General features: G+C 43.3%; 1 protein-coding gene across 3 annotated transcripts in view; it reads right to left on the bottom strand.

Moving 5' to 3' along the window:
- Positions 1–17,259, bottom strand: part of LRRC63 (leucine rich repeat containing 63) — a 68,993-nt gene that overhangs the window by 35,205 nt on the left and 16,529 nt on the right. For 2 of the 3 annotated variants that reach the window (XR_013223976.1, XM_077297377.1), the window contains exons 2-6: positions 6,125–6,250; positions 5,404–5,520; positions 4,035–4,520; positions 1,334–1,384; positions 436–584 (exon numbers count right to left, since the gene is read on the bottom strand). Coding sequence is in view for 2 of the 3 variants with exons in the window: in XM_077297377.1 (XP_077153492.1) it covers positions 436–584; positions 1,334–1,384; positions 4,035–4,520; positions 5,404–5,520; positions 6,125–6,250 (929 nt within the window). In the remaining variant the exon portion in view is untranslated. Of the gene's footprint in view, positions 1–435; positions 585–1,333; positions 1,385–4,034; positions 4,521–5,399; positions 5,521–6,124; positions 6,251–17,259 lie in introns of those variants that run through there. The other variant, XM_077297378.1, reaches the window with a different exon arrangement.

Below are 17,259 nucleotides of genomic sequence, written 5' to 3'. Positions count from 1 at the left end.
AAATCAGATACGCAGAAGGTGAAATCCAGACCAACCTCTACAGATAGATTTAAAAGAGATTTTAACAAATCAGCGAAAATTATTTTTTATTGGAAAATGTCGCCAGCATATGGATGAGAGTTGTTAACATCACTTTTAAATTGTCTGCAAATTTGAAAGAAAGTAATTTTTCCTCCATGAAAACTGAAACATTTTTTCATGTAGAACTATTCCAGATACACTGAATTCTATCCCTTAGTAAACTATGGCAAATGGGGTACAATATATGAAGTGAAATAAATGGGTGACTAGACTGGGGGGCTTAACATCCAAATAATAGTATGATAAAGACCAAGAACCTAGAGTTTGGGAGAAAGACCACAATCGCACAAAGTTTTGCAGGGATAGAAAGGCATCACTTCATATGATAATGTCTTAATAGGCATAGCATCTTACCTTTAAACTTAAAGCATGTCCTCCATTCACAAGACAGTCCAGCAGCGCAACCTCACAGTGAGATTCTAAGATCTTACTTTGCTCATTATATAAAGTTTGAGAATTTTGCATCCTCTGTGATTTAAAGAGTTGATGAATGGAATCTTCCCCTAAAAAATCACAAGAGAGAAATGACTACTACCGCTCAGGCACCTGATTATTGAGAGATGAATGCACAGAAGACGCATATTCTCACAAGAACTCGCGTCTGTTACCAAGCTTTGGTGGTCATCGCTTTGTTTTTACAGTTGGTCCAGATTACATTTAGCGCTATAGAGATTCACCCACCAAGCATCTTGGTAAAAAAGAGAAGTAATTACTATATGAAGTGATTTAAAGGGAATCTGTCACCAGATTTTTGTTATCTATTCTGACAGCAGCATGATGTAGAGACAGAAACCCTGAATCCAGTGTCACTAACTGGGCTGATTGCTGCAGTTTTAATAAAATCGGTGTATTACTACTAGAGGACTATTAAACCTGCTGATATGTAGTCATCCATATTCATGAGCTCTGTATAACTCTGCCACCACTATCGATTGTCAGCTTTCTGCCTATGCACAGTGTATTCAGAAAGCGGCCAATCAGTGGTGGGGGCGCAGGGTCATACAAATTGCCTTTAAGAACTGTATTGTAGTGTGACAAATGAAGCCACCATGATTCGCAATTGCTAAATGGGATTACTGCGCATTCTACTCCATGTCTGTCTGTGGATATATCAAGCAGTAAGAACAGAACATCGGCAGGCTAACAAAGACGAGTGTAGTCAAGCGGCCTTGTAATAAGGTAGGAGAAGAATGATCTATTGAGCTGACTCACTTTTCAGCAGAGCAGCACAGTTATAGCGGCAGGCACTTACTTAGATTTTGCAGGTTGGCATCTTCCTCTTTTATCATGGCCTGCTGCTGTTCTGTTAATTACAGAAATATAACATGTAAGTGCACATATCCTAATAAATGTGGTGCTGTACTTAAAATTCTAACTTTCCTTTGTCGGTCAGCCACACACTATGTATGGAAAACATTCCTAGACTTTACCAGACTCCATACACAGGTGTGTGAAAAAGTGTTTGCCCCCTTCCTGATTTCCTATTCTTTTGCATGCTTGTCACACTTAAATGTTTCAGATCACCAGACATATTTAAATACTAGACAAAGCTAAACATAATATGCAGTTTTTAAATGAAGGTCCTTATTAATAAAGGGAACCTATCACCAGGTTTGGCCACCGCCTTTCAGGGCTTATGTAGAGGATTCTATAATGCTGTATATAAGCCCCCAACCCGACCTGTAAGAGAAGAAAAATATTTTATATACTCACCTGTGGGGAGGTCCGGTCCGAGGGGTGTCGCTCTTCTTGGTCCGGTGCCTCCCATCTTATTATGATCGCCGTCCTCCTGCTTGCTTCATGTGGATGACGTGTCCCTGTATCATCCACACAGGCTCCCCGGCATCACGCTCCTGCTGAGGGCAGAGCAACGTACTGTAGAGCGCACGTGCTGGGCCTCTCTGACCGTTTACCGGTGCCTGACGGTTACTTTTAAAGCACCACTCTAGTATTTTTTTTAATGTAAAGTCCCTAACCGTAGTCTTATACTCACCCGCTGCTGTCTTCACCTTTTTTTCGGCGCCATCTTGTGAACAAAGCTTCTGACTGGTCGAAAGTCTGGAGGTACATTACAAGCTCTTAATGGACGTCTATGTGAGGCAGAACGAGGCTGTCATAGACTTGTATTGAAAAGTGACCTCTGGTGCGCTCCATGACACATTGGAGCAATCCAGCAGGTCACTATCTCCTGGAGACTGGTGGGAACAGTGGCGATAGGAGATGAAGACGGTGGAAGGTCAGTATGAGAGTAGGGGCAGGGACCTTACATTAGAAGAACCACTCAACCACTCCAGCGGTAAAATCAAAATAAAGCGCTGGAGTGCTGCTTTAGGTCTATCTGCCTCTGTCTTCAGATTTGCATGTTGACAAAATGTTTATTTTCATTATAAGCTATCTGATTATACTGGTAAAACGTTTCACTGCTTTAAGAGGGTTCTGTCCAACAAAACACCAGGAGCCAAGATGGGAGAAAAAGGGGTGACATGACAGCTGCCGAGTGGCTTTTTCCCTTCGCTGCTATCACAGTGCCGCCATAGCTTTGAGATGGACAGTTGAATCATACGTCACGTAAGTTGAAGCTGCCTGGCCCAATATATAAAGTCGTTAATAGGGATGCAGTACCGTACTGGTCACCCCATATGATGCATAGGGATCTTTAGGGTCTCCTCAGGTTGTAGGGCACAGGTCAGACTGACACCTCTGCACTCCCTATAGTTGTTGTGATAAGACAGAGTCTCTGACTACTGATATGTGGCCTAACAATCCCAGACACTGTAATAGGAATGCTAGACTGTACGCAGTAAAGCAAATATTCAGTACTGAGGGCAGACAGTCGCAAGAAGGCTTAACAGGGCTTACACTATGGGGGGAGGTGGGGTTTACAAGCTAAATATACCTGAATTTGGGCTGAATTTGCCGAAAACACTGTCTTTCATATCCTACACCATGTTTTTTATGTGTTTTAGCCACTTTTTTTTCCTTGGAGGACATGGCTTAGAAAAGATACCTGGTTTTGCCAAATTTTCCCCAAAAATACAAATCGTAGCGAAAAAATTCATGCGCACTGTAATGGAGAGTCAGAGAGAGGTAGACTACCCACATTAATAAAACATATCATGTCAATATGATCTGTCTTAGGCCGAGATCACACATACGCGAGATACGGCCGAGTCTCGCAGGTGAAATCCCTCCTCTGGCGCCGGCACTGCGGAACGGAGCATGCAGCCGCACAGCAATACATGGAGCTGAACGCTCCGCTCCCAAGTGCCGGCGCCAGAGGAGGGATTTCACCTGCGAGACTCGGCCGTATCTCGCGTATGTGTGATCCCGGCCTTACTGGGTGAATCTGGAGATGGAATCCAACTGTGTCGTACCTATCACCAGTCCACTGCCGACTGTTCTCCATTGGGAACTGCTGATCTCAGATGAACCAGTGGTTTGCTAACCACCACCACTGTAAAAGGTATAATTATCTGCTTGATAACCTAGGTTGTGATGACATAGCTGTAGGTCATTATGGGGAGCTCACTTGGCTGCGCAAAACTACATTAGTCCACTCTCTGATGCTTCACTAGGTTGGGAAATGGTGCAATATAATTTTGCAAATCATAAATTGAATCTCAAAGTGACTGAAATTCGATCCTCCACGGATGGATCCGCTCATTCCTAAACGCAGTGCATCAAAATTGGCCAACAATTTTGCCGCAAATTTCTCATGCACAGTAAGCCAACTAATACGCGGTGTAAATTTAGAATAATCCACATAATAAAGTCGTAATGATCTATTAAAAGAGAAGAACTAACACCCCACTTTGCTGCAGGAGGAAGGAACACTGGATTTTTTTCTACAAACAATTTTGGTAAGTATTCTCCAATAGTCAGATTTCCTACTGTTAGTCAGTAAAAACAGGTAACATGTTAAGACATATCAACAGCAATGCATGATATGTTACCGAGGGCAAGCTGCAGTCGTGGTGGGATTCGTTTTGATATCTCAGGCAGGTGATAAGATGATAACACCACACTGTGAACCTTTTCTTGCGTTTTCTGCTGTAACTTAGCGATGTTGTCTTCCATGATCCTGTAGTGCAATTTGGAGACTGTTTGCTTCTTGAATAAATCACTTACGTTTCCTGCATGGTGATCTGTTCTTGTGATAATGTCATTAAAGGTAAATTCTGGAGGCGGAAGTTGATAGGAAAGACTTTCATTCTCACTTGGCAGAACATTTACTATTCGCCGTTTGTGGCGTCCCTTTAATGGAAAGTCCGCAGGTCCGTTGTGCATTAACTCCACATTGTGTGTTTGCTCGGAGATAGCATACTTGTGTGGTCCATGGTTACCACTCAATGTGCCCATATTGTTCCAGTGTAATGGGTAATCATCACTGTGTAATCGACTTGCAGCCGGGGTAGGGGCTTCATTGTCAAGAATCCAATCTGTCAAGTAAAAACCCCAGTGTTTATTTAGATATTACATATTGTTTAACGTATACTTCTATCTTGGTTTGGTTGCCCAATATGCTACAGTAATTAATTTCCTATTTTTGTTTTAGCGCTTGCAGCAATCCAGAGGTTCGCCCACAAGAGTACTGTGTTTACCACCTATAATCATGACCATATGTACACAAGTTATGGATGAGTTGTTACTTTCTAAGTCTGCATTAAAAAAATTCTATATAAAAAAAATGTTTCTTCACCTATTCTGCATTGTCTGGAAGTTATAATATGTAAGTACTATACTGCTCTTGTGACCATTTTCTATTTTTTTTCATTCATCCATCTTTCCTGTTACTAATGGTTTTACTGCCCATGCTTTTATTTATGTGGTTCTTGACATTTTAGATTTTGATACTTTGGTTATGTCTGAAAGTGTTGATTCTTGATTTGCTCTGCCTTTACTTCTTTGCCAAACTTCAATAAAATTACACTGAATAATTATTTAAATAATTAATAATTACAAAACCCTCAATGTTTTGACTACGAACAAATCCTGCAGTCTTCCATCATTTCTCCACTGCGTCTTGCTAACCTACCAAATGTATATTAGTTAGGAGTAGAAGACAGAGTAAACACAATGTGGCTACAGAATCAGACTACACAGAATTTGTTTGTAGTCTGTTGCTATGGAGACACAAAGGTCTAGCTAGGAACTGTAGAACAGTTGCAAAGTAGCCACTTAATTTGCTGGGTCATAAGAAAGCAAACCATACATAATAACAATCTGGTCGGGGCTCTATTGGGTGAGCATCAGTCTATAGAGGTCCGGTGGGATTACTGGGATTTAGCTGTCATTTAAATTGATCTATAAAAACGTACATACTTTCAGTGAGAAGGTCCACCTTTTCCATAACATCGTTGGATGCATTGTTTCCATGATTTGGTCTTAGCAGCAATGAGATCTGTGGTTGGTTTTCTTGTGTACAACAAGGTGGACTTCCTAAAAAAGCAAATGCAGGCTTTATATTTAGACCTAAGGTTTTAATGTAAGCTAATTTAATTACTATAATATCGACTGTTTGGTTGTTCTCTGTCAAAGAGGTTGTCCAGTACTTTTGCATTGATGCCCTATCCTCAGGATAGGGCATCAATGTCTGATCGGCTGGTGTCTGGCATTTTAGCCTGCACTGCTAGAATAAAATGCTTATGAAATAGTGGAGTTGAGGTTCTTTTTGCCACAACGCGTTTCAACACTGTTCTGTAATCTTTATTTCTCTTGATAAAACACCAATACGTCTTTGAAACTAGTTGTGACAATAAAAACCTTCAATTCCACTACTTTAAGAGAATTTTATTCCAGCAGTGTAGCGTACGATAAATGTACATTCAGGTGATGATGTACAGACAAGAGGCACGGGAAATTAGATAATACCAGTTCTCTTTTTCCTAATGAAGCCAATAAATACGGTGGAATTCGGCAAGAGGACATACCTAAATAAGCACAAGTCCAGTTTATGTTATGGGGTCCTATAATAACTATGTACACTTTTTTGGCAAGAGATAAATGGCATTTTGAGTTAAACAGTAGCTACAGTTCACGTTACCTGTCTTTTGGCTTGAGTTTGGTCGTTTTCCATTGAGTGTAGGTAGGACTTTTGGAGGAAGTGGTCTACGCAAGAGCTTTGGTGGTTCCAATAAACATTTCAGAGGCAGACATGGAAGCTCCATTACTAAAGAGAAAGAAATGCAAATTCTGATATCGTGCCAGAGTCCCAAGGAATAGTTATTTTGTTTTATAACCCAGATAAGAAGGTCTGGTCCAGACAGCCGCAATTCATGATGTGGATGTGTATACTGACTGCTATGCCCAGAATGACCGCAAGGCCGAACGTATAACCTGAGAGGCGTATATGAGATAGTAACTGTGGGACAGGAGAACCATGCTCAGGCTGGGTACTGGGGTCTGTACATTTACTGTGGAATACGACCATCTGAACCAGGCCAAAATGAAACACATGGAAATATTATTTGAGTGCTGAACCAAAACTGAAGCTGTGATGAGTCCTACTGAAAGAAATCCATACTGAGAATGACAGATGTAGTCACATTACATGTGATATCAAATGTCATCCTTAGACAAACAAGAAAAAAGTTGGCATTTTTAGTAAAGTTTATTTTTAATAACTGTCTATTGATCACTGCTCCTCAGAAAGCTGCTGCAAGGTAATAATGATGCTGCTGACCTAGAAGGGCAATGGAAAAATAAAATCAATTTTTCTGTGTAAACTAGTTTTATACATCTTGATAAACTCAGCTAATACTATTAACAACTAAAGGCTCAGATTTACATTAACCCCTTAGTGACGGAGCCAAAATGTCCAGGCCAATTTCTACAATTCTGACCACTGTCACTTTATGAGGTAATAACTCTGGAACGCTTTAACGGATCCCGCTGATTCTGAGAATGTTTTTTCGTGACATATTGTACTTTATGTTAGTGGTAAAATTTCTTCGATATTACTTGTGTTTATGAAAAACACGGAAATATGGTGAAAATTTTTAAAATTTAGCAATTTTCAAACTTTGAATTTTTATGCCCTTAAATCAGAGAGATGTCACACAAAATAGTTAATAAATAACATTTCCCACATGTCTACTTTACATCAGCATAATTTTGGAAACAAAATGTTTTTTTGTTAGGAATTTATAAGGGTTAAAAGTTGACCAGTGATTTCTCATTTTTACAACAAAATTTACAAAACCATTTTTTTAGGGACAATCTCACATTTAGGCCTCTTTCAGACGTCAGTGTCTCCGGTACGTGTATTGACAGTTTTCTTACGTACCGGAGACATTGACACACGTAGACCCATTAGAATCTATGTGTTTCTGCACATGTGCGTGTTTTCACACGGACCGTGTGTCAGTGTGGAAAACACGTCGACATGTCCGTTTTTTACCGGCAGCACGGACCACAATACGGACAGCACACGTGCACACGGAGAACAGTGTGCACTCTCCTCCGTGCGCACGTACCGCCCGCAGGAGAGACAGCGCTCATCTCTTCTACCCCGCAGGAGAGAAGAGATGAAAGTTCAAGTATTTGGGGTTTTTTTGTGAAAAATAGTTTGCATGTGCCCCCCGCCTCCCCCCCCAGTGCGCCGCCCGGCCCCTTGCAGAAGAAATACTCACCTAGCTCCCGCGATGTCTCCTCTCTCCTCTCAGCGCTGGCAGCTTCTCCTGTGTGAGCGGTCACGTGGTACCGCTCATTACAGTCAGGGAATATTCACTGACTGTAATGAGCAGTACCACGTGACCGCTCAAACAGGAGAAGCTGCCAGCGCTGAGAGGAGAGAGGAGACATCGCGGGAGCTAGGTGAGTATTTCTCTGCATCTGCAAGGGGCCGGGCGGGGCACTGGGGATGGAAGGACACCAGCAAAGTTTTTTTTAACAAAAAAGAAGAAAAAAATATCTTTCATCTCTTCTCTCCAGCGAATGCTAGGGGAGAAGAGATGAATGCCGCCTTCAGCACCACACAGGAGGGACAGCGCTTAGTGTAGCGCTGTCTCTCCTGCACGGTCCGTGTGGTTCTCAGGCGGCACACGGGCGGCACAAGGATGCCGCACGTGTGCCACACTGATGTGCCACTTGAGCACACGGACACGGATAACTCCGGTACCGATTTCTCCGGTACCGGAATTATCTGGACGTGTGAAAGAGGCCTTAAAGTCACTTTGAGGCGTGTACATGACAGAAAATACCCAAAAGTGACACCATTCTAAAAACTACACCACTCAAAGTGTTCAAAACCACATTCAAGAAGTTTATTAACCCTTTACGTGCTTCACAGGAGCTGAAGCAATGTGGAAGGAAAAAATTAACATTTAACTTTTTTTTACAAACATTTTACTTTAGAACCAATTTCTTTTTATTTTCACAAGTGTAAAAAGAGAAAATGAATGGCAAAATTTGTTGTGCAATTTCTCCTGAATACGCCGATACCCCATATGTGGGGGTAAACCACTGCTTGGGCGCACGCCAGAGCTCGGAAGGGAAGGAGCGCCGTTTGACTTTTTCAAGGCAGAATTGGCTGGAATTGAGATCGGACGCCATGTCGCATTTGGAGAGCCCTTGATGTACCAAAACAGTAGAAACCCCACCACAAGTAACCCCATTTTGGAAACTAGACCTCTTAAGGAACTTATCTAGATGTGTGGTGAGCACTTTGAACCCCCAAGTGCTTCACAGAAGTTTATAACGTAGAGCCGTGAAAATAAAAAATCGTATTTTTTCCACAAAATGATCTTTTTGCCCCAAATTTTTATTTTCCCAAGGATAACAGGAGAAATTAGACCACGAATGTTGTTGTGCAATTTGTCCTGAGTACGCCGATACCCCATATGTGGGGGTAATCACTGTCTGGGCGCACGCCAGAGCTCAGAAGGGAAGGAGCGCCATTTGACTTTTTCAATGCAGAATTGGCTGGAATTGAGATCGGACGCCATGTCGCGTTTGGAGAGCCCCTGATGTGCCTAGCCCTAAACAGTGGAAACCCCCCACAAGTGACACCATTTTGGAAACTAGACCCCTAAGGAACTTTTCTAGATGTGTGGTGAGCACTTTGAACCCCTAAATACTATACAGAAGTTTATAAAGTAGAGCCGTAGAGAAAATAAAAAATCGTATTTTTTCCACAAAAATGATCTTTTCGGCCCCAAATTTTGATTTTCACAAGGGTAACAGGAGAAATTAGACCACAAAAGATGTTGTGCAATTTGTTTTGAGTACGCTGGTACCCCATATGTGGGAGAAAACTACTGTTTGCACACATCAGGGTTCGGAAGGGAAGTAGTGATGTTTTGGAATGCAGACTTTGATGGAATGGTCTGTGGGCGTCATCTACATGTGTGAGGAACACTTGGAACCCCCAAGTGCTTCACAGAAGTTTATAACGCAGAGCCATGAAAATAAAAAAATACTTTTTTTTCCACAAAAATGATTTTTTTAGCCCCCATTGTTTAATTTTCCCAAGGATAACAGGAGAAACTGGACTCCAAAACTTGTTGTCCAATTTGTCCTGAGTACGCTGATGCCCCATACGTGGTGGTAAACCACTGTTTGGGTGCACCACAGAGCTCAGAAGGGAGGGAACACCATTTGACTTTTTGACCACAAAATTGGCTGGAATCAATGGTGGAGCCATGTCGCGTTTGGAGACCGCCTGACGTACCTAAACAGTGGAACCCCCCCAATTCTAACTCCAACCCTAACCCCAACTCACCCCTAACCCTAATCCCATCCTAACCATAACCCTAATCACAACCCTAACCCCAACACACCCTAACCCTAATCCCAACCCTAACCATAACCCTAATCACAACCCTAAACACAACCTTAACCCCAAAACACCCCTAACCCCAACCCTAATCCTAATCTCAACCCTAACCCTAATCCAAACCCTAATTCCAACCCTAACCCTAATCCCAACTCTAACCCTAACTTTAGCCCCAACCCTAACCCTAACTTTAGCCCAACTCACTTAAGCCCAACTGGAACCCTAATTGGAAAATGGAAATAAATAAATTTTTCCCTAACTAAGGGGGGGGGGGGGTTATTCACTATTTTTTTTTTTTTATCACTGTCATATGGTCTATCACAGTAACCAAAATGAACCAATAGGAAAAATCTACCTATTGTTGCCGGGCACATGTGCCCGCCATTTTCTTCCCGGGAGGAGATGTGTTGTGAATTCCGTTCTTGGGCTCCCTCCGGTGGTTGTAAATGGCACTTTTGTGAATTCTGCCCTTGGGCTCCCTCCGGTGGTTTTAAGTGGAACTGCTGCTCCTTGGATTTAGCTTAGTAGCTGCTTCCACTGATCGTCTCTCCTGCTCTGCTATTTAGCCTGGCTCTGATCTTCAGCCAGTGCCAGCTGTCAATGTTTCTTGGTGGGATTCAGATCTCTCCTTGGATTTCCTTGATAGTCGGTCCTGTTCAGCAAAGATAAGTCCTTGCATGTTCATTTGTTGTCCTCTTGCTGTGGACTTAATCATTCAGCTCATTTTATGTTTGCTCTAGTCCAGCTTGTCAGTATTTAATATTCAGTTAAGCTGGAAGCTCTGGGGAAGCAGATTTGCCCTACACACCGTTAGTCAGGTGTGGAGATTTTTTGTAAACTCTGTGATGGATTTTTATAGCTTTTAATACTGACCGCACAGTATCCTTTCCTATTCTGTCTATCTAGTTAGAAGTGGCCTCCTTTGCTTAATCCTGGTTTCATTCTGTGTATGTTATTTCCCTCTCCACTCACAGTTCATATTTGTGGGGGGCTGTCTGTCCTTTGGGAATTTTCTCTGAGGCAAGATAGCTTTCCTGTTTCCATCTCTAGGGGTAGTTAGTTCTCCGGCTGTGACGAGATGTCTAGTGAGTGACAGGAACATTCCACGGCTACTTCTAGTGTTGTCTTAGGTTCAGGAACTGCGGTCAGTAAAGATACCATCTCCTCAGAGCTCGTCCCATGTTGCTCCTTAACCACCAGGTCATAACAGAGATGGCGGCGCCCGGGGGGGGGAAAGCACGAGGGCCGAGCACTGGGAGTTACCGGGGGTGATTGGAGACCCTATTTCTCTCTCCTCTGATGTGCAATCACATCAGAGGAGAGAGAAATTAAATGGCACAACAGACTTTTTTTTTTTCTTTGTGGTTGCCGCTATACGGTTAATAGGAGCAATCGCAAAACCGGGGTCGGTAAAAACAGACACGAATCATGTTCTCTGGGGTCTCGGCTACCCCTGGCAGCCGAGATCCTGGAGAAAATCCGACTCTGGGGGGCGCTATATCCCAATTTAGTACCCTTAATTGCCGCTGTGAAAAGGTGCATCGGCGGTCATTAAGGGGTTAAATAGCTGTCATCCGAATGATCATTTGGCTGACAGCGATCTCTCCCAACTCCCTCAGTGTTGCTGTATTCTCTATGAGAGAGCCGCTGTCACACTCCTCTGGCAGCTGCTTATGTCCTGGGAGAACAAAAGGATCAGCATTGGAAATCCAACAGGCCGGATATTTCTCCTATGATGTCTAGGGAGAGTCAGGTGGCCCCTATACCCATTAGACTGCGGGACGATCCCCTCCAATGGCAGGAGGTTCAAATGACTTTTGACTATTACGTATGCGGTTCGTAAGTTAAAATAGCAACTGATCAAGGCAGTGCTGGAGGTGGGAGGTCTGTCAGTAGCTAAATGTCTGCTTATTAGTGATGAGCGAATGTGCTCGGATAAGGTGTTATCTGAGCATGCTCGTGTGCTAACCGAGTGTCTTTGGCGTGCTCGAAAAATATGTTCGTGTCCCCATGGCTGCATGACTTAAACATATTATTGGAGCATGCCGAAGTCACTCAGCACACAAGCATGCGCAGATAACACCTTATAGGACCACGTTTGCTCATCACTACTTATAATGGAAGCAAATGTAACTGTTTATAGGTCACTCAGAAACACTGAAAAGGAAATGAGGAGAAGATGATTTACAGTTTAATGCAGAGCTGGGCAGGATGTGGGCATGAGAAGCCATATAATAAATATTTAGACAGGAGAAGTGTTAATTAAGTCTATCTAAAAACGGATGTCAGTTTTTGACCCCAAAAAGTCGCAAATGGTAAAAAACTTGCAAGAACTCACATAATTTTCAGTGCTACTATGCTTGATTATAAAAAGCGCACTAGTAGTCCCAAGCCCAGCATCTCCACTTTCATCTTGGTTTTTGACACACAGGCTGACAAATTAAAAACTTCTTTTTTCAGTCATTAAATAGAAGTAAAACTGATGAGAAAGTACTGTGCGGACACAACACTAATAAGTTTCCATCGCACAGTGGCGATTCATCAAGACTTGCCGGTCTTGATAAGGGGCGATCTGGGGTCAGATGCTCCCGGTTCATGAAGGGAGCATACTTCTTCATGAATCTAGAGCGTCTGATGAGTAGTTTGTGCCTCCGTGCGTTACACCTGAAATCTTACTCTAGTCTCACTGGAGTGAGATTTCTGGCGTAGGGAATGCCACAGCTAGTTATTAATTAGACGCTCTTCATGAATGTTGTGTCACACCCCAGCTCTGTAGAGATGAGAACAACTGGCGTGAATATGCCAAAAGTCCGAAAATTTTGGCACCACTGCAAGTTGCACAAAAATCTTTAGGGTATGTGCACACGTTGCAGATTTGCTTGCAGATTTTTCTGCACTGAATCCGCATCTCTTGGAAGAAAACGCAGGTGCGTTTTTTATGCGTTTTAATGTGTTTTTTATGCGTTTTTGCACGTTTTGAAAGCTAAATAAAGAAGTATTATTGAACAAAAAAAAGATTTGTGACGTCATTTATTGTCCAAACTCTTTAGGTAAAATCTTTAGGGTATGTGCACACATTGCAGATTTGCTTGCAGATTTTTCTGCACTGAATCTGCATCTCTTGGCAGAAAACGCAGGTGCGTTTTTTATTAGTTTTAATGCGTTTTTAATGCGTTTTTGCGCGTTTTGAAAGCTAAATAAAGATGTATTATTGAACAAAAAGATTTGTGACGTCACTTATTGTCCAAACTCCTCTTTTACATTTGTCCAACCACACTCCATCTCCATTACACACACAGACAGATAGACAGAGATAGATAATAGATATAAATATAGATAGATCTATAGATAGATAGAAGGAATGCAATGGATAGATAGATCTATATATATATATATATATATATATATATATATATATATATATATATATATATATATATACACTCACCGGCCACTTTATTAGGTACACCATGCTAGTAACGGGTTGGACCCCCTTTTGCCTTCAGAACTGCCTCAATTCTTCGTGGCATAGATTCAACAAGGTGCTGGAAGCATTCCTCAGAGATTTTGGTCCATATTGACATGATGGCATCACACAGTTGCCGCAGATTTGTCGGCTGCACATCCCAAAGATGCTCCATACAAGGCAGGATGGATCCATGCTTTCATGTTGTTTACGCCAAATTCTGACCCTACCATCCGAATGTCGCAGCAGAAATCGAGACTCATCAGACCAAGCAACGTTTTTCCAATCTTCTACTGTCCAATTTCGATGAGCTTGTACAAATTGTAGCCTCAGTTTCCTGTTCTTAGCTGAAAGGAGTGGTACCCGGTGTGGTCTTCTGCTGCTGTAGCCCATCTGCCTCAAAGTTCGACGCACTGTGCGTTCAGAGATGCTCTTAGGCCTACCTTGGTTGTAACGGGTGGCGATTTGAGTCACTGTTGCCTTTCTATCAGCTCGAACCAGTCTGCCCATTCTCCTCTGACCTCTGGCATCAACAAGGCATTTCCGCCCACAGAACTGCCGCTCACTGGATATTTTTTCTTTTTCGGACCATTCTCTGTAAACCCTAGAGATGGTTGTGCGTGAAAATCCCAGTAGATCAGCAGTTTCTGAAATACTCAGACCAGCCTGTCATGGTTCCCAATGGCAGGGGAACGTCAGGACACATAAATAACGGACTAGCTCTTGGGTGATGGAATCTCGAGCTGACCGTGAGCTAAACCTACCACACAACTAATAGTGGCCGGGGGGCGTGCCTACGTTTTATCCCTAGACGTCTCTCGCCAGCCGGAGAACTAACTTACCCTAGTAGAGGAAAAAACAGACCTGGCTTACCTCTAGGGAAATTCCCCCAAAAAGGAGACAGAAGCCCCCCACATATATTGACGGTGAGTTCAGAGGAAAAGACATACGCAGTGTGAAGGTAGGTTCAGCAAAGCGAGGTCCGCTTACTAGATAGTAGAAAGATACAAAAGGGAACTGCACGGTCAGCTGAAAACCCTTTTAAAATACCATCCTGAAATTACTTTAAAACTCATGTGTCAACTCATGACACCGGAGTGGTAATTTCAGCCCACAAGAGCTTCCAGCTACAGAGAAAGACTTAACTGTAAACTGGAACAAAAATGCAAACAAACTTAGGACTAAGAGTCCAACTTAGCTGATCAGTAGTCTAGGAGCAGGAACATGCAACAGAAAGGCTCTGGTTACATTGATGGCCGGCGAGGCAATGACTGAAGAGCAGGAATAAATAGGAACTCCCCACTACTGATGAAAACAGGTGAACTGAGAAAGAAAACACACCCGAGTCACCAGTACCACTAGCCACCACCAGAAGGAGCCCAAAAGCAGATTCACAACAGTACCCCCCCCTCAAGGAGGGGGCACCGAACCCTCACAAGAACCACCAGGGCGATCCGGATGAGCCCTATGAAAGGCACGAACCAAATCAGAGGCGTGAACATCAGAAGCAGTTACCCAAGAATTATCTTCTTGACCATAACCCTTCCACTTAACCAGATATTGTAGTCTACGGGAGTCCAAAATTTTCTCCACAACATACTCCAATTCACCCTCAACCAGCACAGGAGCAGGAGGCTCGGTAGAAGGAACAACCGGCACCTCATACCTCCGCAACAACGACCGATGGAAGACATTATGGATAGCGAAAGATGCCGGAAGGTCTAAACGAAAGGATACAGGGTTAAGAATCTCCAAAATCCTATAAGGACCGATGAACCGAGGCTTAAACTTAGGAGAAGAAACCCTCATAGGGACAAAACGGGAAGACAACCACACCAAGTCCCCAACACGAAGACGAGGCCCAACACGACGACGGCGGTTGGCAAAATGCTGAGTCTTCTCCTGGGACAACTTCAAATTGTCCACCACCTGTCCCCAAATCCGATGCAACCTATCCACCATAGTATCCACTCCAGGACAATCCGAAGACTCCACCTGACTGGAAGAAAAACGAGGGTGAAACCCCGAATTGCAAAAGAAAGGAGAAACCAAAGTGGCAGAACTAGCCCGATTATTGAGGGCAAACTCTGCCAACGGCAAAAAGGCAACCCAGTCATCCTGATCCGCAGACACAAAACACCTCAAATAAGTCTCCAAGGTCTGATTAGTTCGCTCCGTCTGGCCATTAGTCTGAGGATGGAACGCAGACGAAAAAGACAAATCAATGCCCATCCTAGCACAGAATGCCCGCCAAAATCTAGACACGAACTGGGTCCCCCTGTCAGAAACGATATTTTCCGGAATACCATGCAAGCGAACCACATTTTGAAAAAACAGAGGAACCAATTCGGATGAGGAAGGCAACTTAGGCAAAGGTACCAAATGAACCATCTTTGAAAAACGGTCACACACCACCCAGATGACAGACATTTTCTGAGAAGCAGGGAGATCAGAAATAAAATCCATAGAGATGTGAGTCCAAGGCCTCTTCGGAATAGGCAAAGATGACAACAATCCGCTAGCCCGAGAACAACAAGGCTTGGCCCGAGCACAAACATCACAAGACTGCACAAAAACTCGTACGTCTCGAGACAGGGAAGGCCACCAGAAGGACCTAGCCACCAAATCCCTAGTACCAAAGATTCCAGGATGACCTGCCAACGCAGAAGAATGAACCTCCGAGATGACTCTACTGGTCCAATCATCAGGAACAAACAGTCTACCAGGCGGGCAACGATCAGGTCTATCCGCCTGAAACTCCTGCAAAGCCCGTCGCAGGTCTGGGGAAACAGCAGATAATATCACCCCATACTTAAGGATACCTGTAGGTTCAGAATCACCAGGGGAATCAGGCTCAAAACTCCTAGAAAGGGCATCTGCCTTCACATTTTTAGAACCTGGTAGGTATGAGACCACAAAATTAAACCGAGAGAAAAACAACGACCAACGCGCCTGTCTAGGATTCAGGCGCTTGGCAGACTCAAGATAAATCAGATTCTTGTGATCGGTCAATACCACCACCTGATGTCTAGCCCCCTCAAGCCAATGACGCCACTCCTCAAAAGCCCACTTCATAGCCAAAAGCTCCCGATTACCAATATCATAGTTTCGCTCGGCGGGCGAAAATTTTCGAGAAAAGAACGCACAAGGTCTCATCACGGAGCAGTCGGAACTTTTCTGCGTCAAAACCGCCCCAGCTCCGATCTCGGAAGCGTCGACCTCAACCTGAAAAGGAAGAGCAACATCAGGCTGACGCAACACAGGGGCAGAAGAAAAGCGGCGCTTAAGCTCCCGAAAGGCCTCCACAGCAGCAGGGGACCAATCAGCAACATCAGCACCCTTTTTAGTCAAATCAGTCAAAGGTTTAGCAACATCCGAAAAACCAGTTATAAATCGACGATAAAAATTAGCAAAGCCCAAGAATTTCTGAAGGCTCTTAAGAGAAGTAGGTTGCGTCCAATCACAAATAGCCCGAACCTTGACAGGATCCATCTCAATGGAACAAGGGGAAAAAATGTACCCCAAAAAAGAAATCTTTTGAACCCCAAAAATACACTTAGAACCCTTCACACACAAGGAATTAGCCCGCAAAACCTGAAAAACCCTCCTGACTTGTTGGACATGAGAGTTCCAGTCATCCGAAAAAATCAAAATATCATCCAGATACACAATCATAAATTTATCCAAATATTCACGGAAAATGTTATGCATAAAGGACTGAAAGACTGAAGGGGCATTTGAAAGACCAAAAGGCATTACTAAATACTCAAAATGGCCCTCGGGCGTATTAAATGCGGTTTTCCACTCATCCCCCTGCTTAATTCGCACCAAATTATACGCCCCACGAAGATCAATCTTAGAGAACCACTTAGCCCCCTCTATTCGAGCAAACAAATCAGTCAGCAGTGGCAAAGGATACTGATATTTGACTGTAATT

This window comes from Ranitomeya variabilis, chromosome 3 (genome assembly GCF_051348905.1).
Source record: "Ranitomeya variabilis isolate aRanVar5 chromosome 3, aRanVar5.hap1, whole genome shotgun sequence".
NCBI lineage: Eukaryota > Metazoa > Chordata > Amphibia > Anura > Dendrobatidae > Ranitomeya > Ranitomeya variabilis.
The sequence above is the reverse complement of the archived record's forward strand: the minus strand, read 5'-3'. Positions and strand labels throughout refer to the sequence as shown.